Genomic DNA, 22,788 nt, shown 5'->3' with positions numbered 1-22,788 from the left:
GAGTTTCCTCATTGTGAAGAGGGTACTTTGTTACTGCAAAGATTACGCATTGGTCACTTCTGCCAATAATGCCTGTGAAAGGTACAATGCTGAAGACATGGTCAAGTAAGATTATTCCCTTGTGTTGCTTCACTCGCCACCTGCTGGAGACCCAGTCTTGCAGCTATGCCCTTCAGGAGTTAATTAGCAGCGATACTACTGAACCGCTATTAGCCATGGACACTGAAGTCTCCCAGCCAGAATAATCTTTCTGCAATTTATACATTCACTGCTCCTTCATAGTGCTTTTCGACATTGAGAATGCTGGAGGGAGGCGCTAAACAGCCGGGAATTTCCTTGCCCATGCTTCGCCTGATACTATGAGGCCTCATACGGTTTGCTTTCAATTTTGAGGCCTCTCAGGGCCTCGACTGTATGCGCACTGTGACCCGTCCTCTGATGGGTTTGTCCTGCCGGTGGGACAAGAAATACCCAGGAATAATAACAGAGGAGCCAGGGACATTGGTTGACTGGCATGCTTCCGTGATAATCACCCGCTGTTGCCTGACTAGTGTGTGGAACAGATCTCCCAATTTTGGCACAAAAGCATGTTAGTGAAGAGGACTGGCTGACTGGCCAACTTGTTCGGTTGTGCATTTGCCATATTCATTATCCAGACTGTTTATTTATTTATTTTTATAGAATGTTTTATTGTGCTTTGATACAACTGAATGGCTTGAACCCCTTTTCAAAGGGCACTTAAAAGTCTAGCACAATGCTTTGGGTCTGGAGTTAAATACCGGTCAGACATGGTAAGGAGATAGCAGCTCGTTCCCCAAGGAACATTAGTAAACCTGGTGGGTTCACACAACATTCCGGTAGTTTCATCAGCATTACTACTGAAACAAGCTTCTAATTCCAGATTTTTGCTTAACCAATTGAACTCAAACACCACAGTTTTCATGGTGGGACCTAAGCTCCTTTCATGGATCTTTATTCTGGATCAGTAGCCCAGTAACAAAGCAATCACGCTACTGCAGGGTTCCTTCTTATCTCACGTTTTTCAATAAAGCAAGAGTTTCGTTAACATTTACTCACAACATACCTGAAATCTTAAGGCATTCCGTGTTGCTGAACTTCAAAATCTTCTCTTTAACATGCAATAATACCTGTTACTGTCTCTTTTAAGTAGCTTCATTAATGTGTCAGATATATTGATAATATGCTTATTAAAAGTCCGATTATCATCTGTTTTATGAAGCATAACTGGATTATTGCTATACATTAATTCTGCAATATGGTTAACTGTTGCAGAAATTGAACAGGAAAGCCGATCTGTGCGACAGTAGAATAGCATCTGTCAGGAATTACTCTCCCATTTTATATTTACCAGAACTTAAGTGATTTGTAGCCTTAAAACGTGAAACCTGTGAATATTTCGTTTTCGTGCTCTCTACAAAAGATGCCAAGTTTCATTCAAGGGAGAAAAAACGTTCCTTTATTCTAATTAATGTCATTAAAAGTAACTTCCATTATCATGCTTTGCGCTTCATTGTACATCCATCACCAATGACAGATTGATTCTCGGAAAACGCATTCCTTTCATTTCGCTTATGCTTTTGTTTGTTATTTTTTTTCTTAACCGGCCCCCTATGTTTTCTCAGTACCTATCACCGCATTCACCTGCTTGCCTGGCTAATTTGCATTCATACTCTTTCGGCTATATTTAATCTTATCCCATTTCTCATAGACGTTAAGCTTTGACCCTTTCTACACTTAACAGCGTAACTCCTTCCCTGCGATACCCATCCTTTCTCGTTGGTAATATATTTTTTGCTTAATCATAACCTATCGTAGTGTGTGTTTTTAAGATAATTATGATTAGCTGTGGCCTATATAATGAAAAGATATGGTGCTATAGTTAGCCAGCCCACTCTAAGCTCTTGAGTTAGATAAGCAAGAACAATAACGGATGCATAGTTTTAAGCTCTTGGAACTGTCGAAGCTACCATCGATACATTATTATTGGGAAAGTCTATCAAGGAATTTAGAACGATGGTGGGTAAATAGGGCAGATTTGTAGATCAGCCATGATATAATAGGAACAGGCTGGAAGGTCTGACTGGCCTATTTTGCTGCTATGCCATATGCTCTAACTGAGTGGTTTGCTAGACGACGATAGTTTAACTGTTAGGAGTGAACAATGTGTTGTAGGACTGGCAACACATGTCAACAAAAATGCAAAAGAGCGTTAGTGACATTAATGATCAGTTGAGTTGACCACAATATTCAATTAGGTAGAGGGTCACGTTTACTGAAAAAATATTTCTTTTGATCTTGAAATATGTTTTAAGTGAAATCGATTTCTGAAACTGGCATTGCACGATCCTTCATTAGTCCAGATTCTGAATTGCCAGTCCAGTACACCGGCTGCTACTCTGCCGCACCTTCTAAAATGCACAGTCAAGTTTAAATTGTAACATTGTGCTTACCTGGTGAAATTCAGTGTTTTTCCTGTTTGTAGCATTTGATGCCTCTTCGTGCTCAGCAGCGACACACGAGCCAGTCTTGATGTCAATCATGGGCGCTGTCACACCATGTAACTGTAGAAACATGAAATCGTTCATGGTTGAATCTTGACACACGTTATACCGAAATGGTTGTGGGAGAGTTTCGCGGCCATACCCCTCTGTATATTTGGGTGGCATTTGAAGGTTTACGCTTGCCCTTTGAATTCCATGGAGCGAATCCTTCCAACAGCAACAGAAACTGATAGCTCCGTTTCTACCTTTGTGCACCTTAAGACTAAGGATTACAATAGCCACAAGTAAAAGGAATGAGGTTATACCAAAACAAATAATCAAATAAAGTTTTAAATCAGATTGCCATGGTTCAGAGTTCCCCAACATGCCGATATTAGATGCGTTTTCTGTAGTATCGTCCTGCACTGATACATTGATCGTGACTGTAACTGAAAGGGACGGGGTTCCATTGTCCGTCACCAAAATCATTATTCTTTGCCTGAATGAATCTTTACGCCCAAAGCGGCGAATAGTCCATATTTCTCCCGTTTCTGGAGCCACGGTAAACAGGCTGTCTTCAGTGGGCTGGCGGAGTTGGTAGGAAAGTTGACCGTTCAGTCCAGAATCGGCATCAGTGGCTGTCACTTTTGCAACCAAGTAACCCGAATCGGCGGATCTTGGTATTGTTTCCTCTACTATGGAACCTTCCCTTGGCAAAGGTGACACGATCACAGGAACATTGTCATTCTGATCTACGATAATCACATTCATAAGTACATTACTGCTGAGCGGTGGCGATCCAGCGTCCTTTACTTTGACATGGACTTCCAACGTTCTCAGTTGTTCAAAATCAAATGAGCGGTGTGCAAATATCACACCATCGGCTGTGTTTATTGAGACAAGTGAAGATGCCGGTAAACCCTTTATCAGACTGTCCACAATGGAATACGACAATTCGGCATTTTCATTTGAATCTGGATCAAAGGCGGATACAGAGCCAATAGAAGAACCAATTACATTATTTTCAGTGACATACATGGTGAACGAAGGTTGCGTAAAACGTGGCGGATTGTCGTTGATGTCTGAGACTTGAACTCGGATGATTTTCGTAGCCGACAGGGGAGGGGAACCAGTATCTGTACATATAATTGTAATATTGTACTCTGGCACATTTTCACGGTCTATCTCACCATGAGTAACTAATGTATAGTAGTTATTAAAAGAAATATTCAGCTTAAAAGGAATATCTCTAGCGATTCGGCAATGAACCTTCTCTCTGTTTACAGAATCTCTGTCTGTAACTCGGAAAAGAGCTACTGCAGTGTTCGGAGGCGCGTTTTCCTGGACACCGTTCGATGTAGATGTTGTTATTATTTGAGGATAATTATCATTGACATCAGTAACCTTTATCAAAACTTTACAGTATATAGGTACTGGATGTGTGCCTCTGTCCTTAGCTTGTATCAAAATCTGATAATTATCTGCTTCTTCAAAGTCCACGATACCGGTTACTCTAATTTCTCCGTTTAGCGAATCTAAGCTAAATATTTCCATAACTTTATCAGGTGTGTGATCGCTGAAAGAATAGATTACCTCACCATTTAAGCCTTCGTCCCTATCCACCGCAGTCACTTTCACAATCAAAGTATTTTTGCGCACGTTTTCGGCAGTGGTGACGTGATAGACGTTTCTTTCGCAAACTGGGGCATTGTCGTTCGCATCAAGCACAATAATGTTAATCTGCGTGGTGCCGAATTTTTGTGGGATCCCTCCATCAAATGCTGTGAGTGTTAACCTATGTGTCGGTTGTTGCTCTCGGTCGAGGGGCCGCTCCAGCACCAGCTCTGGGATGCCAGTTATTTCGCTATCTGACTGTGATTTCAAAGTGAAATACTCGTTTGGGCTGAGTTGGTAGGAGCGAACCTTATTGGGCCCAGCGTCCGGGTCAATCGCGCTCTGCAGTGGGAAAGTCGTCCCAGCCGGCATCAGTTCTGAGATTTCTATGTTAACCTCTTTTCTCTGGAACACGGGCGCGTTGTCATTTACGTCGAGAATCTCAATTTGTACACGGTATAGCTGAAGCGGGTTTTCAATCACAGCCTCCAACATCAATACACATGTGAAGCTTTGTTCACAAAGCTCTTCTCTGTCTATTTTTTCTTTTATGAACAAAATTCCAGTCTTTAAATTCACGTCTAGATATTGTATTTTGTTTTCAGATGCAATTCGAAATCCCCGTGCCACAAGCTGTTTAATATCCAATCCCAGGTCCGAAGCGATATTACCAACAAAGTCACCAAGCTCCAGCTCTTCAGGGATTGTGTAGTGAATATTCTCACAAACGGAAGACGAAACGCATACGAGTATCACGTAATAAACAGGCCATTGCAGCCCTCGGCTATATAGCAAGGAGTTCATTCTGAATCAAATTACTGCAAATCTAACTGCGAAGTTCTCCGATAAATTATACACCCCTTGAGAGAGTCCATAACGTAATTGTTCATTACCTTGGTTATCGAGATGAACAGTTGTGCTTTCTTTAGAACTCTGAGTTGCCTTTTGTCCAGATCGCAAAGAATGTTTGTGCAAATAGTCCCATCTTTTCTCGGCCTTTGCTAAGCTGCGAATGGAGAGCTTGGGACGCTCAGCGTTGTTCGTTTCTTCGGCACTGCGCACTGTTGCGTGTCGGGGGGCGTGATGCTGGATCTCCAGTCCCATTACTTCACCTCATTGGCCGACAGCGACACAAAGAGACTCGGCCAATAATAACACCACACAATCTTAAAGCAATGGTGCCTCTACTGAACACCAGAAGAACTGCGTTGTGTTATTAACGTTGTGCAACTTTAATTGTCTTTGCTGTTCTATATTTCTAATAAGATTTATTTCGTTTCCTCATTGAGGTGTAATGTGATTACCATATGTCAACTGTGTCTGAAAACCATTTCTTTCGACAAATGTACTCATATATTCTTCAAACCTGGGAGTGTCACAATCAAAAACAATTAATTGAATGAATCTATGTATCCGAGTTACTTTGGTAGATCATCTAAAATAATGCTTGATATGTCACGGAGATACTGTCAAAAGTTTCTCAGGCCTGACTGGCCGCTTTATCAGCTACCTTTGAATAAAATTAATTGGAATCATGTGCAACAATTAATAAAAATTTGCTTCAGTAAAGTGCATCATTTTCTCGCACCTGTTCTTACGCGGAATTAATGCGCAACGAGCGTTAGAAAAGGAATGCCTACCATGAACTTACCAGGGTAGCCAGGGGTGGATAGTAGAGGCGGTGATGAAGGCATCGTCAAATTCCGAGAGTATGTGCAGTAATAGTAAAAATATAATAATTGTTACGAAAACAACATTTAGGTAGGGCGTTGTGTATCAAGTGTTCGCCAGATATATTTATTGATTTTTTTTTTTGCTCATGAAGTCTGCATCTCTATTTATGCAACGCTCCCAACCTGGAGGCAAAGACATATACTGTGTGCATGTTATGCAAAGTAGTTATACGGTTCAAATACAAAATTACAGTTCTGAATCTGGAACCTCCCCTGACAATGGGTATCTACTCTGATACATTTTCATTAACATTCAAAATCATCGAAATGGTTCAATGTGACTGGACATATTGCTTTCATCAATCAAACCATAATAAGGATTTTATCAGTCAACAAAACGAATGAAATTGAGCCTGATAACTGCTGCCATAAGATACATACGAGGTTATTCTATTCTACATAAAATTAAGGAATTGAATATCTTGCACATGCAAATATTTACGTGAAATATGTTTTGTTAGTGTCACAATTCAGAGCTGCTTTATAGTACTACCTTTAGCTGTAATTTGACAGAGTAACAGCATATGAAGATCTCGTGTGGTAAAACAAGACAACCACTTTACAGAACCATGGCAGCTTCGTGAATCACAAATTCAGACAACTTGGAGGACCACTCAGCTCTGTTCCGATGCAACTTCTAAATTTACTCTCTTTCGCAACTCCATGCATGGGTCATCCATTGCTTCTCCTTCTGCCTTTTATCCCGTAATACGTAGACTCTTTGCTTAATAGCAGGTTACCCAGTCTGACTCTTCTACGTTCTCTTTGGGCACATTTCGAGAACAGGACCCTGCTCCCATTTGATTTTCTTGGCTCCACCGCCAGCAGAATTGCTCTGGTCTGCTGGTTTCAGTTGCCATGAATTTACACTGTTATCCAATCACTTCAAAAATCAACATGCATGCTTAAGTTTATTCGATTTCACGGCTGAGTTTTCAGCTGAACCATAGGCATTGGGTAGAAAATTATTCTCTAATGGGTTGGATAAGATTTCACTGACCTCTATTTGCGTCGCTACTTTCCAGAGTCCATTATTTGCTAGATTGCTGTTAGTCTCATATTTGTTCTGCTTCTTCAGGTACATTTCCCGCTAGGCTCTAGAATTTTTCACTCCACGCTGTAACAATTCTGCCCAATTCCCACTGATGCTGCTCTTGATGCTGACCCTATCACTGTTTTTCTGCTTTCTGCTTACTCCCCACGGTTATTGGATATGTCCTTTTCCACCTGTAGTTTGAACAGCTTCTAATAGATTTCATTATGAAAAGCTGCTGCTTTGACCAAATCTTTCAGATTCTCCTGCAGATCCTAATCCATTGTCCTTCTCCCACTATCTCGGGCTTGAATATCCCGACTATTATTTGATGAATGTTCTCGGTGTTCCTTGGCATTCCCGGGAAGGAATCGACGAACAGCTTATTAAATACAGCAATTAGCACTGTGCTATGTTTTTCACAGATCTTCATTACCAAGGTTCGCCCTGGAGAGTAACTTCAGCACTTCAAGTCTGAAATCTATTTTTTTGGACTGTTGCCTTAAAGGGACCGGAATGTAACTGGGAGTCAGGTTAATTCGGAATTTTAGGAGTTATTACAGTGGTAATTTGTAGTACCATGTATGTGCCTGAAATCCTTTCTTTTGCTCATAAATGTTTTAATGTAGTTTTTTTTAACCCTAACAAGCCTTGGTGGACTTATTACTTTTGAATTCAGTGAATGCATCTCGAAATAAATAAAAATTGCAAACCCGTTGTAATAGAGCAATCCAGTTTCTCTCGTGGATTTGATCCAACTGGCTCACATCATCTGCTGCGTCATAACAAGGGCCATAAGAAAGGGATGTAATCAGACATTTGTAGGGTTTGCACGGTAAGAAGAAGCTCTGGTTTAAGTCATTTAAGGTAGGCAAGACTTTTGAAAATGTAAGAGAACTTATGATTATGGAAGAATTGAGAAATAGTATTCCAGTAATCACCAGAACAAATTTACATGAAAGGCAAAGGAAAAAGTTCAGGGAAGCTGCTGTTTTAACCGATACTTATGATATTTCACATAAGCAGCTGAGTGTGGGAAAAGGATAATATGAGAGTCAGCAAGGAAATTGGAGATTCAGAAAACCTAGGGATGGTAAAAGTGTCAGTAACAAGGAGTAAGACGAAGGTTTCCAGTCTTCTAAAGGTGAAGGAAAAAAGTTGGTATGTTACTATTGTAACAAGGTTGGGCATACGAGGTCAAATTGTTGGAAGTTAATTGGGACAACGATTGCAGTGATCGGAACTCAGAAGAGTTCTGCAAGTAAAAGCGATCATTATATGATTGAATTTTACATTCATTTTGAGGGTGAAACGAGTACGTCCAAAATTAACATTTTATACTCAAATAAGGGCAGTTATCATGAAAGTGAACCAAGCTAAAGTGAACTGGCAAATGAGGTTAAGGGATAGCTCAATAGAGGTCCAGTGGCAGACAGTTAAAGGGATATATCAGAATACACAGAATAGATACATGACATGCCAATAAGAAATAAAAATTCCAGGGGAAGGCCCACCATACGTGGTTAACTAAAATATTAAAGACAGTATCAAACTAAAAGAAAAAGCACATAATTCCACAAAGACGGCAGGTCAGAAGATTGGAAAGAATATAAATAACAGCAAAGGATGACAAAAAGATTAATAAGGAGAGATAAAGGAGAAAAAGAAGAATATGGACAGACTATGAGAGAAAGCTAGCTAGTAATATAAAGATGGAAAACAAGAGTTTCTATATATATATATATTTAAATAAGAAAAGAGTTAACAAAGTGAACGTTGATCCTACAGAAAGTGCGTCTGAGGAATTGATAATGGAAAGTAGGGAGATGTAGATTTAATTAAACAGACATTTTGCTTTGGCCTTCACGACAGAGGATACAAGTAACACTCCAGAAATAGTTGCAAATCAGGAAATGGAAGGGAGGGATGAACTCAGGAAAAATTACAATCACCAGGGAAGTTGTATTAAACAGATTGTTGGGGCTGCGGGCTGGCAAATCCGCAGGTCCGAATGGACTTCACCTTAAGGTCTTGAAAGAAGTGACCAGTTAGGTAGTTCAATTTTCAAAAATTCCCGAGATTCGGAGAAGGCTCCATTAGATGGGGAATTGCTAATCAAACTTCTTTCTTTAAAAAGGGAGGGAGACAGAAAGAAGAAGCTATAGGCCAGTTAGCTTATCACCTGTCAAATGGAAAATGCTGAAGTCTGTTATTAAAGCTGATATAGCAGGGCACTTAGCAAAAAACAAGGCAAACAGGCAGAGTCAAACTGGTTTCGTGAAAAGGAGATCATGTTTAACCAATATATTGGAGATCTTTGAAGGAGTCACATGTGCTGTGGATAAAGCTGGATGTACTGTACTTAGATTTCCAGAAGGCATTTGATAAAGTGCCACATCAATGGTTATTGCAGAAATTAAAAGCTCGTGGTGCAGGGGGTAACATATTTGCGTGGATAGAAGATTGACTAGCTAACAGGAAGCAGAGAATTGGTATAAATGGGTCTGTTTTTCTGGATGGCAGGATGTGATGAGTGGTGTGCCATAGGGATCAGTGCAGGGGCCTCAACACTTTACAATTTATGAAAATGACCTGGATGGAGGGACCGAAGGAATGGTTGCTTAATTTGCTGATTACACAAAGATATATAGAAAGTAAATTGTGAAGAGGACGTAAGGAAGCTACAAAGTGACAGTTAAGTGAATGGGAAATAATTTGAGAAATGGAGTATAATGTGGGCAAATGTGAAATCGTTCATTTTGACAGGAAGAATAAAAACGGATCTTATTATGTAAATGGTGAGTGATTGAGGAGCGCTGACATTCAGGTGGATTTGGGTGTCCTAGTACATGAATCACGAAAGGTTAGTATGCAGATACAGCAGGTAATTAGGAAAGCTAATAGAATGTTATCATTTATTGTGAAGGGAATTGATTACAAAAGTAGTGAGGTTATGCTTCAGTTGTACATGACATTGGTGAGACCACATCTGGAGTATTGTGTACAGTACTGGTTTCCTTGTTTAAAAAAGTTGCAAATGCATTAGAAACAGTTCACAGAAGGTTTACTAGACAGGAATGGGTGGGTTGTCTTATGAGGAAAGTCTGGAGAGTTTAGGCTTATATCCACTGGAATTCGAAAGAGCAAGAGGTGACTTAATTGAAGCCTTTAAGATCCTGAGTTGTCTCGTCAGTGTGGACGTGGAGAGGACATTTCCTCTTGTAAGAGAATCTGGAACTATGAGTCACTGTTTAAAGATAATAGGTCTATCATTTAAGACAGAGATTAGGAGATTTTTTTTCTCTCAGACGGCTGTGAGTTTTTGGAACTCTCTTCCTCATAAGGCATTAGAAGCCGAGTCTTTGAAAATTTTTAAGGCAGACCGAGATAGATTCTTGATTAATTATTTACAAGGGGATGGGGGAAGGTTATCAGGAGTAAACAGGAATGTGGGGTTGGCATTTCATGGAGATCAGCCATGATCTTATTGAATGGCAGAGCACGCTCGAGGGGCAGAGTGGCCTACCCCTGCTCCTAATTCGTATGTGCGTATACTTGCATGTAAGCCCAAGTGGAAAATAAACCAGTCGCCTTTGTATAGATGAAAAGGGGAGAGCCAGAATTAACCAGAGAAGTGTGAATGTGTTCTGAACCTACTCAAGGGCGTTCTGAAGGGCAGGTTACAGATATGTACAATTTTTTTCTATGTGAAGAGAAAGTATAGTCTTGTTTTCTGGGGCAATCAGGAAGTACTGCCAAAATTCTAATGGTTGCAGGTGCCAGTCAATAATTAATGTTATAGGGTAGTGCCTTCCGCTCCCTAGAAGGGATATTGCAGGAGAACATGTTAGTGGGATACATTGAGGATTTTGACCTATATCATTATACAAAATAAATTTGAAAATTTATTGAATACAGGCGAGTTAATCCTTGGAGTGGTAGCGAAATTTCCCATTTCCAGGGTCAATTTATTCTAGGAAATGATATAGCTGGATCCCAAATATTGACAATGCCTACAGAGGTAGAGGAACCTGTTGAGATGCAATCAACAGGTCTTTTAAGAAAGGAGCATCCTGGATTATTCCCAGGCTGTATTGTGACAAGAACTCAAACACACAAACCTGAACAGGAAGAGGGAAAAACCTAAAAGACAGGGGGAGAATGCTGCAACTCAGTTGGTTGGATGCATTTTTGAAAGGATCACTCAGGAAGAGAAAATTAGGGAGAATGAGGCAGAGGTCTTTAGTTCATTGAAGTTAGTGGAGCTACAGCAGGAGGATCCAGAATTAAAGCAGCTATACCAGACAGCTTATTCTGAACCTGAGGCAAAACACCTTCTAGTATGTTATTACCTTAAAAGCAATGGGTTAATGAGGAAATCGAGACCGCCTCGTGCCTCTGCAGATGAAAACAAAGCAATAGTTCAAGTAGTGATACAATATGGATACTGGAATAAAGCTTTAAGAAAGGATCATGAAATCCCAATGGTTGGAAATTGGGGAATTAGCAAAACTCAGGCTAAGATGCAAAAACATTTGTATAGGCCTGGACTACATAAAATTGAAGTTAATTTTTTCAGCCATGTCACACATGTCATGTGCTAGGGGAACCTCAAGCAGTGACTAAACCAGCACCTTTAATTCTATTCCAGCGTTTCAGGAACCTTTTAACAGGTTCCTGATTTATTTTGTCAGGCCCCTCCCTAAAACTAAAAGTGGAAATTAGCATTTGCTGACAATCATGGATGTATCCACAAGGTTTACAGAAGCAGTTTTTTAAAGGAAATTCACAGGAAATGTGATTGTAGAAGAGTTCACCAAATTCTTTACAAGATATGAATTGCCAAACGAAATACAGTCTTATCAGGCTTTAAATGTTATGTCACTGTTGTTTATAGAAGCAATGAACTGCATAGGAATAAAGAGATTTAGGTCTCCAGCCTATCACCCTGAATCTCGAGGGGATTTAGAAAGGTTGCATCAAACATTGAAGACTGTGGTTAGAACATATAGTCAAGATTACCTGCATGATTTGGATTGAGGAATCCTATGCTTGTTGTTTGGTACGAGGAATATCCATAGTGAGTCGACAGGGTTCAGTCCTTTCGAGTTGATTTATGATAATAAAGTAAGGAGGCCACTCAAAGTGATTAAGGAGAAATTAGTGCATCAGAGTTCTGAAATTAGTCTCCTGGATTATGTGACGAAATTCAGATGAATATTATGTTGGACGTGTGAGTTAGCTAGGGAGCATTTAAAAGTATCTCAGCAGGTAACAAAGGCAATTGCAGATAAAAGGGCAAAAGCTTGTACTTTTGTGGCTGGGGAGAAACTGTTTATATTGTTGCCAGTTTCAGGTGAACTGTTAAACCAAGGTTTTGTGGATCTTACCAGATCGAAATAAACTGAGTGAAGTAAGCTATATAGTGAATACCCTAGATAGAGGAAAGAGTCAGCGACTGTACCATGTAAACATGCTCAAAAGGTACTTTGACAGGGAGGATAAACAGAAGCAGTTACTGGTAGTTGTAGGTAAGGAGGAGGAAACAGAACTTAAAGATTCTGAAACTGACATTCATCTGATTAAATTGGACAATGAGGAAGTAATTAAGAATCTAAATGTGATATTAAGTTACCTTCCAGAAAAATGTTGAAGCTGTTCACACGAGCTTTTGCAGTCACACAAAGCAAATTGTGATGATAGGCCAGGGAAGGCAAATCTGGCTTTGCATGGTGTTATGGCGTGGCAGATTATGTGTACTAGCTGGACAAAATCCACAAGGGAAACTTAATGCACTATCACAATGGTTTTGTTATTTGTATTTATTATGAGAAGATGTGTGCACTGAATTCAGAAGTAGCAAGTCCAGCAAGGCCGTTAGAGGCTTTAAAAATTAAATTAAATATTTATTAACAAAATAAAAGATTTCAAGCACATACATAAGACTACACATTACTTACTACCAAAATAACTCCTAAAATTCCTAATTAACCTGACCCCCAGTTATACTCCCTTTAAGACAACCGTCCAAAATAGATTTTAGATTTAGAACAGCACCAGCAAGTTAATAACATACCCATTTGACAGTGGAAATCCAAATGCCTTTTCCCCAACTTCAGTTTTGTTATATAGCAGACTCATGCACACATGGCTGGAGGTTTCATTAAGGCTATTTCACACACTCCTGTGAGGGCTTGCATGGCCTTCTTCCCACATAGCCTTTCATTCTCCCTTATATATGTTTCTCTCTTTTAATGTGTAAATTTTATTGTTCCATACGTCTTTTAAACTGTATATTCCTCATAATATAAAAACGTTCATGGTGCCAAAATTGTCAGTGTTCTTTTGAAAATAAACACGGCCCTTAGTCCTGTTTTTCTGGCTAGCTTTAAACATGCTAAGAACCCTTTGAAATCCAACAATCCCTTCACAACTTGCATGCTACATCAACATCCATGTTTACTCATTAGCCTATCAAGCACCTAGTTTATTTTTCTGATTTCAAGCTTGCACCTCAATGTAATTAAATAACACACAGACCCAACTATACTTACCCCCGTAAACCTACTTCACAATAAACCAGAGAAATATCATGACATCATAATGATGTTGATGCGGCAGTTTCAGTTTCGATTATGCAACACCCAAATAGATTAAATTCAGCAAAATTGGCACAAGTGCAGAAAAAAATTGAATTTATGCTTCAAAATGACATCATAGTGCCCAGTCACAGTAATTGAAGTTCATCCATTGCAATTGTAATGGTACTTAAAACAGATGGATCCTAACGACTGTGTATTGATTAGTGGAAAGTAAATGCAGTAAGAAAGGTTGGTTCATATCCTATTCCACGATCGGAGGATTGTGTCAAGAATGTTGAACAGTGAGCATTTATCACAAAAATTGACACTGTGGGGAATCTGGCAAGTACCTTTATAGGAAAGGGCAAAATACATCTCAGCTTTTTTAACCCTAGATGGTCCATATCCATACAAAGCAATGCCCTTCGGCATGAAAAGTGCACCAGCAACATTTCAGAGACTAACAAACAAGGTGACTGATGAACTGAACAATTGTGCTGTCTATATTTGTTGTCAAACCTGGAAGGAACATCTAAAACATTTAAAAGAACCGTTTGGCCAACTACAGGAAACCAATTTGGTCGTAGATTTGGTTAAAAGTGAGTTTGTGAAAAAAGTTACATAGTTAGGCCACACTGTTGGACATGGTCAAGTGGCCTCACAGGATGCAAAAATAAAAGCTATTGTGGAGTTCCCACCGTTGACAACAAAATGGGAAGCTTTGAGATTTCGTGGCATAAGTGGATCTAATTGGAACCTGATGTCAAATTTTAGCAGTATACTTGCTCCATTGACTGTATTGTTAAAAAAGGACAAAAGATTTGAATGGACAGAGGAGTGTGTGACTGCGTTTCACAGCATAAAAACTGTACTGACGACTAAATCTGTTCTAGCAGCACCTGATTATAAAAAGTACTTTAAAATGGCCGCTAACACAAATGTTAGTGTTGGTGTTGTGTTACTACAGGAAGATGAATCGGGACTTGAGCAAAGAGTGGGCATTTCTCACGGAATTTGAATGTGCATCAGAAGAAATATTCAACCTTAGAAAAAGAGACTTTAAGTTTGGTTCTGGCTTTGCAGCATTTTGAAGTGTATTTTGCAAACAAATCTTCAGAGATAGTTCTATATGTTGATCACAACCCTTTGACGATTCTGGAGAAATTTCAGGATAAACACGCCAGACTGTTCTGGTGGACTTTATTATTACAACCATTCAATTTGAAAATCATTCATGTGGCTGGAAAGTGAGAATTTAATTACAGATGTGTTATCAAGAACTTAAATGCAAACAAGACATGTATGTCAGGAAATTGAGAATGGACCAGAATGAACTTTATTCTTAGAAAAGACTCGTATATATATACTATATATATAGTGTGTGTGCATTTATATTCATGTCTGATGCATGTGCACCATAATGTAATGATATTTTGCATAAATAAGTACGGTAAATAATAAGAAAAGGATTACGAAAACGTCTTTAAAATGTGACCTTTCCTTTTATTTGCATTGAGGGAGGTGTGATGATAAATGTTTATTTATATATATATGTATATATATATATATATATATCTTTGGGATTATGGTGGTATTCTGTAAAGGAAGATTTGTATGTGTGTGTGTGTGTGTGTGTGCGCGCGCGTGCGTGCGCGCGCGCGCACTTTTTATGTGTGCGTGCGAATGCGTGTCCGTGATTCATTAAACTGCGGGAGGTTAGTAGAGACAGCGTATCTATGAAAACTGAGAGATGAAAGGGTAAATGTATGAGGTTCAAGCATTTGTAATGAGTGTGTTTGAGTTACAAGTAGATTGGTTGGGTTTAAAACTTGCATTATAAGATATGTGGGGGTTGGCTTTTCAGCAGCTTAATTTCAGAGGGAAGAGGTGGCAATGGTTCAGAGGTAAATAAAGAAGGTATATCAAATGTTATTGACCCGAAAATAGAGGCAATAAGAAAACATAACAGATGTTATATTTGGAGAGATTGAGACCAAAGAGGGGTTTAAGGACAATGGAATTTGAGATGAAAGGGTAAATAAGATATTTAAGGAAATATGTTTATCTGAGTTGGGGTGGCTGTGTGGGTAAATGTCCTGAAAACCAAATCGGTGGGCTGAGAAGGTGTGCAAGTTTTGAATTTGAAGCAGTCATTTGGTTTCAAGCCAGAAAATCTTTGTTTTCAGAGAAGTTTGTTTCTGAACCTTCTTTGTGGATTTCCAGCTCTGGGCGGAATTGCTTGAGGAGTCGTGCAGTACACCTTTATTAAAGTGACACCAATTCTTTGCTTTGGGTAATGGTTAAAAACCTATATGGGAGTTGTTGCCAAGAAGGTAGTTTACGTATTTGACCAAGTAGGTTTGTCGGGAGTTGTTCTGTGGGACTGTTTTGAACTATTTAGCGTTAATTGTGGGTGTGCGTTTCCTTCTCGTTTACAATATATGAAAAAGAAAAGCTTCATGATCAGTAAGAGAGGTGGCCCTCTGGGACCTGGTTTGCTCACCAATAAAATTTGCTGTGGTCATAACAGCCCACGATACCAAGATGGGCGTCTATGTAAACAATGTAGATAGAACCATAAAATTTCAGGAGATATAAATAGAATAGGTAAATGAGAAAAACTGTGGCAAATGGCTGCCAATGTGGGCAAATTATCCGCTTTGGATATAAAAGGGATAGAACAGAATACCTTGCAATTGGCGAAGAGCTAGACACATTGTGTGTCCAAATGGGTATAGTGATCCATTTGCAAACATCATAATGTTCACATGGAGAAATATAGAAAATAATCCAGAAGGCTAATTGAATGCTTGCTTTTATATCCAGAGTACTAAAACACAAGGGGAAGATGTTTTACTCGAGCAATACAAAACCTTGGTTAGACAACACCGGCGAACTGTGAGTAGTTCTGAGCACCAGACCTTTGAACGGCTATAGTAGCCTTGGTGAGAGTGCAGTGTAGGATTACTAGAATCTGAACAAAATTATGAGGAAATTTCACAAACTAAGATTGCATTCTCTGGAATTTAGAACGTAAGGGGTGACTTGTTCGATATTTTCAAGGTATTACAGGAAACTGGTAGGATGGTTAGAAGTAAATCAATCCCACTGGAAACTGAATCTGGAACTGGGGCTGTCGACAATAAAGTGTGTCGTGCCCTTTTAGGAGTGAAATTATAAGCAAAGGGTGGTAGAATTTTAAATCTCTCTTCGAGAAATGGGAAATGATATCAGGCCATTGTTGATTTTAGTCAAAGAAAGTAAGAGATATGGACCAATTTAGTTGGTTTATATCAGTGATCAGCCATCATCTCAATGCGTAGTGGAACAGGATCACAGGACCAAATGACTACTCAAGTTCTTTTATCCCTATGGTGCTTTAAACACCCGTGCAGCTGTTTACATTCTCAAGTTTTTCATCAGCTTATCCTTAATCCGTATTTTCTAGGTATTTCAAATCAAATTCGTATGCTTACCGTACACATTTACATTTCACATCGTTATCCTTATCTCACCCCCTAGCCGCGCTAAAATTTGATGTCTTCTTGACTTGCCAGTGCAATTCAAGCCCACTGTTCTACTTTTTCTTTCTATGTGAAATTAAATTAATTATTTGTACTAAAAGAATGCTAGTGTGTAATTCAAGTTTTAACTATATAATCGCCGGATTTAACTGTTTCTTCCAGAATGGGCCTTTAATTTAGATCAGCTAGTGGAATATAAATGATATATTTGAAATATCTTAAAACTTTCAAGTCTGAGATTGACTGCCTTTTGTTAGATAACGCCATCAGGGAATATTGACCCAAGCCGGATAAACACAATTTAGATACAAGTCAGCAAAATGCAGTGGAAATTTGGAATTTATCTGATTTGGTGAATGACTTTCGCTTCCTCGTATGTTCCTATCCTTATTTAATCTGAATGAATGTCTTGTGAGACTGTGGCCACATGGCAGTTGAGACTCAAGTGTATTATTATGGGGCTGGAGCCTAATGTAGGCCATACATGCTAAAGAGGGTACCTATTTTCTCCTAAATGAGATGAGGTAGATTGATTACAATTTGAGATTTTGCGACATTTCAACAGTTGATGGTCACTTTTAGTGAAAACTGTGGGCTTTTAAAATTTGCTTCAATACTTATTTTTAAGTGAGTGCAATTTCTTAAAGTAACATTTTAGGATTTGCACTCAGGTTCTCTCAAATGTTACTCCAAACCTCTGGATTGCTAGCGCAATTGCAGAGTCCAGTACCTTCCCATTACACCTTTCCATGCACCTGCAGGAGGTTCAAAATCCAAAATTTCACCTCCTCCCCACTAACACTCGAAGGCCACAATCACACATTTCAGATGCAATAGCAATTTAGTTGCACTTCTTTCAATTTAGTGCAATGTATTCATTGCTCCCCTCTATTTTTGGCAGGCCAGACGCAATTTCCCGACTCATTTTGCGAAACACCACTTTTCTGTCTGCATGTATGACCCAGAGTTACTGGTCCCTTCTCGTTTTAATTCTCTCATCCATTCCCAACGTGACACCATTGTCTGTGGCTTCTTGGATTGTTCCAATTAAGCTCAACGCAAACTGTCATGGCCCTGTTGGGCACGACACCACATTTTGGACTCAGTTCTGACTCTCCCCTTTTCAGAAGGCAGCCTTTGGCGATTGTTTTGATTCTGTCATTTAAACATTCGCTGGGCTCAGGTCCATCTTTTTACTTTGCCTTGCATTATCCTGCCTATTGTCTTCATCTCTCCTGTCTTCTACCCGATCACAGGCCTCCGCTTTGTTCTTTCCTTCCCTTCTCCTGTCATCATTAAAAACATACGGCTCTAAGCAATTCCAGTTCTCACGAAGACTCACTGGTCTGCAAAATATTTTTTCCTTCCACATGGACTGCCAAACTTGATGAATACTTCGAACATATCCTATTTTTATTTCAGGCGCTAAGCAACCACAGTACTTTGCTCTTATCATTAACGTATCACTTGAGCGAAAGTTAATAGTTTTACCAACACCGCACTCACCTCCTGAAATGTAGCTGTATCCTTGTTCGGGGAGTTTGATGCCTTTCTATATTCTGAGTGGTGACACTTGCCGTTCTTGATATCAACCTTGGGCGCGGCCACTCCTTGTAACTGTAGGAAGGTAAAATCGTTCAAGGCACAACCTTGACGTGTGCCATACTCAAATGTTTGCTGGAGTGTGCCGCTTTCATACACCTCTGTGTAATTGGGTGGAATTTGAAGACTCGCACTAGCCTTTTGGATTCCATGGAGAGAATTTTTCCTCGAAAAGTAAGACGGGTGCCAACAGCAAGAATAGCTGCTAATTCCATTTCTACCTCTGCGCACCTTAATAGTGAGGATTACAATCGCCACAAGCAGCAGGATCGAGGTTGAGCCAAAAACCAACATTAAATAGAATTTTAAATCGTATTTCCATGGCCCAGCGTTACCCAATGTGCCGATATTAGATGCATTTTCTGTGATATCGTCCTGTACTAATACATTGATGGTGACTGTTGATGAAAGGGACGGGATTCCATTATCTTTCACCAGAATTACGATTTTTTGCCTGAGTGAATCTTTATGCCCAAAGCGACGAATCGTCCAAATTTCTCCTGTTTCTGAAGCCACAGTAAAAAAACTTTCATCAGTCGGTTGACGCAGTTGGTAAAACATTTGAGCGTTCAATCCAGAATCGGCATCAGTGGCTGTCACTTTTGCAACCAAGTAACCTGGCTCTGCAGATCTTGGCATTGTGTCCTCTGCTGAAGACCCTTCGACTGGCACAGGTGACACGATAACAGGGACATTGTCATTCTGGTCCACGATGATTACATTCACTGTTACGTTACTGCTCAGAGGAGGGGATCCAAAATCCTTCACTTGCACATGGACCTGAATATTTTTTAGCTGCTCAAAATCAAACGAGCGTTGTGCAAACATCACGCCACTGGCTGCGTTTATTGAAACCAAAGTGGATGCAGGGAAGCCGTGTATGAGGCTATTCAAAATAGAATACGACAATTCGGCATTTTGTTGGAAATCCTGATCAAAGGCCGACACAGAACCGATTGAAGCACCGATAACATTGTTTTCTGATACATACATGGTGAAGGAAGGCTGCGTAAAACGCGGCGGATTGTCATTTATATCTGAGACTTGAACTCGAATGGTTTTGTTGGCCGAGAGCGGAGGGGAGCCAGTATCCGTACATACAATAGTAATGTTGTACTCTGGCACTTTTTCACGGTCTAACTGGTCACTTGTAACTAACGTGTAGTAGTTATTAAAAGAGCTATTAAGCCTAAACGGGATGTCTCTGGTGATTCGGCAATAAATATTTGCCTTTTTATCAGAATCTTGATCCGTAACTCGGAAAAGAGCTACTGCTGTGTCCTCTGCAACATCCTCTGGAATAGAGCTGGATGTAGTAGTGATCACTATTTCAGGGCAGTTATCATTAACATCAGTAACCTTTATCAAAACTTTGCAGTATCCTGACAATGAACGTGCACCTCGGTCCTTAGCTTGTACCGAAATCTGATAATTTTCTGCTTCTTCAAAGTCCACGATTCCAGTTACTCTGATTTCTCCGGTTGTTGAATCCAAGCTAAATACCTCACGTACTTTATCAGGTGTCTGATCACTAAAAGCATAGATTATCTCACCGTTTAGACCCTCGTCCAAATCAATCGCAGTTACTTTCACAATCATAGTGTTCTTGGCTATGTTTTCGGCAGTAGTGGTTTGATAGATATTCTGTTCGCAAGAAGGGGCATTGTCGTTCGCGTCAAGCACAGTAATTTTAATCTGGGTGGTTCCAAATTTCACTGGGGTTCCTCCATCAAACGCCGTCAGTGTTAACTGATGAGTTGCTTGTTTCTCTCGGTCTAGGGGTCGTTCCAGTACGAGTTCTGGGGCATCAGTCCGTTCGCTCTCGGACTGTATTTTTAAAGTGAAATATTCACTTGAACTCAGTTGGTAGGAGCGAACACTGTTGGTTCCAGCGTCCGGGTCAATCGCGCTCTGGAGCGGGAAGCTCGTTCCTGCTGGTTGCGATTCTGAGATTTCAATGTTTAACTCGCTTGTCCTGAACACGGGCGCGTTGTCATTTATGTCGAGAATCTCAATTTCTACACGATATAGCTTTAACGGGTTTTCAATCAAAGCCTCTAACACCAGTATGCATAAGAGGCCTTTCTCGCAAAGCTGCTCTTTGTCCATTTTTTCTTTTATAATGAGAGCTCCAGTGTTTAAATTCACGCCTAGATATTGCTTTTTGTCTTCGGATGCAACTCGAAATCTGCGCCCCAACAGCTGTTTCACATCTAACCCCAGATCCGTGGCAATATTCCCAACAACGGTACCAGCCTCCAATTCTTCCGGAATTGAGTAGCGAATTTTTGCACAAACTGAACCCGGAACAAATATTATTATCAAATAAAGGACAAGCCATTGCAACAAATAGCGGGTTAACCAGTGGACCATTCTTGTTAAAGTACTGCGGATATAACTACCAGAATCTCCGATGAATTATACGTGTCTCGCTTTTCGACAGGGAAGGTATTCGTTCATTACCTTGCTCACCCAAAGGAAACGCTGAATTTCATCTATAGCGTCCAGTCGTTTTTGCTACGATTTCCAAAATCATTTGCAAGTACCCCGAGATGTATCCTTTCTTTCTCCGTTGCGAATTAAGAGTGTGGAAGGGCGAATACTGCTCGTTCATTCTTTGGTGTAGGGGGAGTGGCTGGATCTCCGGCCACATTTCTTCATCTCATTGGTAGACAGCGACACAAAGAGACTCGGCCAATAATAACAGTACATTATCTTAAAGCAACAGTGCCTCTACTGAACAACGGAGGAATTGCTTTGTAGATTTAATGTTGTGCAACTTTAATTGTCTTTTCTGGCCTATATTCATTATATGGTTTGCTTTATTATCTTTTTAACAATTAATGTTCAATCGAATTACTATTATGCTGTATCTCTCTAGGAGCCGCACTGTTTGCCTAATGTACTTATTTGCTGATCAAATCGTCATAAAGCAAGCTTGCTGAATGAAGCCTATATTCGAGTTATTTTGGTAAATTGTTTCATCTTTGACTGATATTTTACGACAATCATGTGAAAGGTTCATGCACCTTAGCTGACTGATTTACCAGGTTTGCCAGGTTTAAAATAATGTAGGAAAAACTCAGCAAGTCTGGCAGCATCTGTGGAGAGAGAACCAAAATTAACGTTTCAAGCCCATATGATTTCGTCAGAATTAACTCTGTTCCTCCCTCCACAGATGCAGTCAGACCTCTTGAGTTTTTCCACCATTTTTTTTATTTCGGATTTCCAGCATCTGCAGTATTTTGCTTTTATAATAAACTAATGTCGCCTTGATTGCGAATCCCAAATCCAAAGAATGCATATTAATAGAGTTTGTTACATGTTTTCACAGTCCGGTGTTCTATTCATTGACAATTGCTGAATCCTGCATATCATTGAATGCAACCCTCACAACCTAGAAACAGTCTATACTGTTCAGAATATATTGCGCTGGTACTGGCAAATTTAAAAATGTAGCTCTGAATTTAGAGGCATTAATGACTAGTGTTATCAACAGAATCATTAAAATTCCGGATTATTCGCCTTTTGGGCTCTCTCAGATTGAGCATGTCACTTTCACCCACCAAGCCATTGCATGCTGTTTATCCATTACGAAAAAGGAAAGTAGGTGGTAACTGCTCACATACAGGACTATTTAATTCAGCATACAGCCAGACAATTGACTGTCTTCCTAGTGGTCTCTGAAAAATACTCAGTATGTATGAGAATTTAACTTTATTGTATAATAATAACTTTAACTGCAATTCCCCATAGTAAAGATACATGGATGTCTGGTCTGGTAAATCAAAATAAACACATTGAGGTGGAATGGCAAGTTAACACAATTGCAAAGGAACATGTAAAACTGGAAATACCATTGGTCTCCATTGGCAGGCATCTTCCAGCTGAGCTCTCCTTCGCAACTCCATTCCAGGTTATCCATTGCCACTTTCCCCAACCTTGCTCACCTTGCTATTTCTACACTTCAACGATTGGACCCCTTGCTCCTAACAGTGCAATGCTCATCCAGGCTTATTATTTACTTTTCATGTGGTGTGTGGGAGATCCAGGACTCTGCTTCCATGGTTTTCCTAGACCCTTCCACCATCTGGACTTTGCTAGTCTCTACCATAGTTTTCATTTGCTATTTATCTGCTCTGTTATGTCGTCTCTTGAAGAACCCATTTGCAAGCTGAGCTGCACTCCAGTTACTGCTGT

The 22,788-nt window shown here is 39.8% G+C and overlaps 1 protein-coding gene across 1 annotated transcript in view; it reads right to left on the bottom strand.

Moving 5' to 3' along the window:
* Nucleotides 1–21,221, bottom strand: part of LOC144685375 (uncharacterized) — a 143,472-nt gene extending 122,251 nt beyond the window's left edge. The window contains exons 1-3 of the mRNA XM_078549775.1: nt 18,493–21,221; nt 10,899–11,002; nt 2,472–4,920 (exon numbers count right to left, since the gene is read on the bottom strand). Coding sequence (XP_078405901.1) covers nt 2,472–4,920; nt 10,899–11,002; nt 18,493–20,961 — 5,022 coding nt within the window. The 5' untranslated portion in view covers nt 20,962–21,221. The remainder of the gene's footprint in view (nt 1–2,471; nt 4,921–10,898; nt 11,003–18,492) is intronic.
* Between the last annotated feature and the right edge of the window lie 1,567 nt (nt 21,222–22,788).

Source organism: Cetorhinus maximus, chromosome 10, assembly GCF_964194155.1.
Source record: "Cetorhinus maximus chromosome 10, sCetMax3.hap1.1, whole genome shotgun sequence".
In the NCBI taxonomy this organism is placed as follows: domain Eukaryota; kingdom Metazoa; phylum Chordata; class Chondrichthyes; order Lamniformes; family Cetorhinidae; genus Cetorhinus; species Cetorhinus maximus.
The sequence above is the reverse complement of the archived record's forward strand: the minus strand, read 5'-3'. Positions and strand labels throughout refer to the sequence as shown.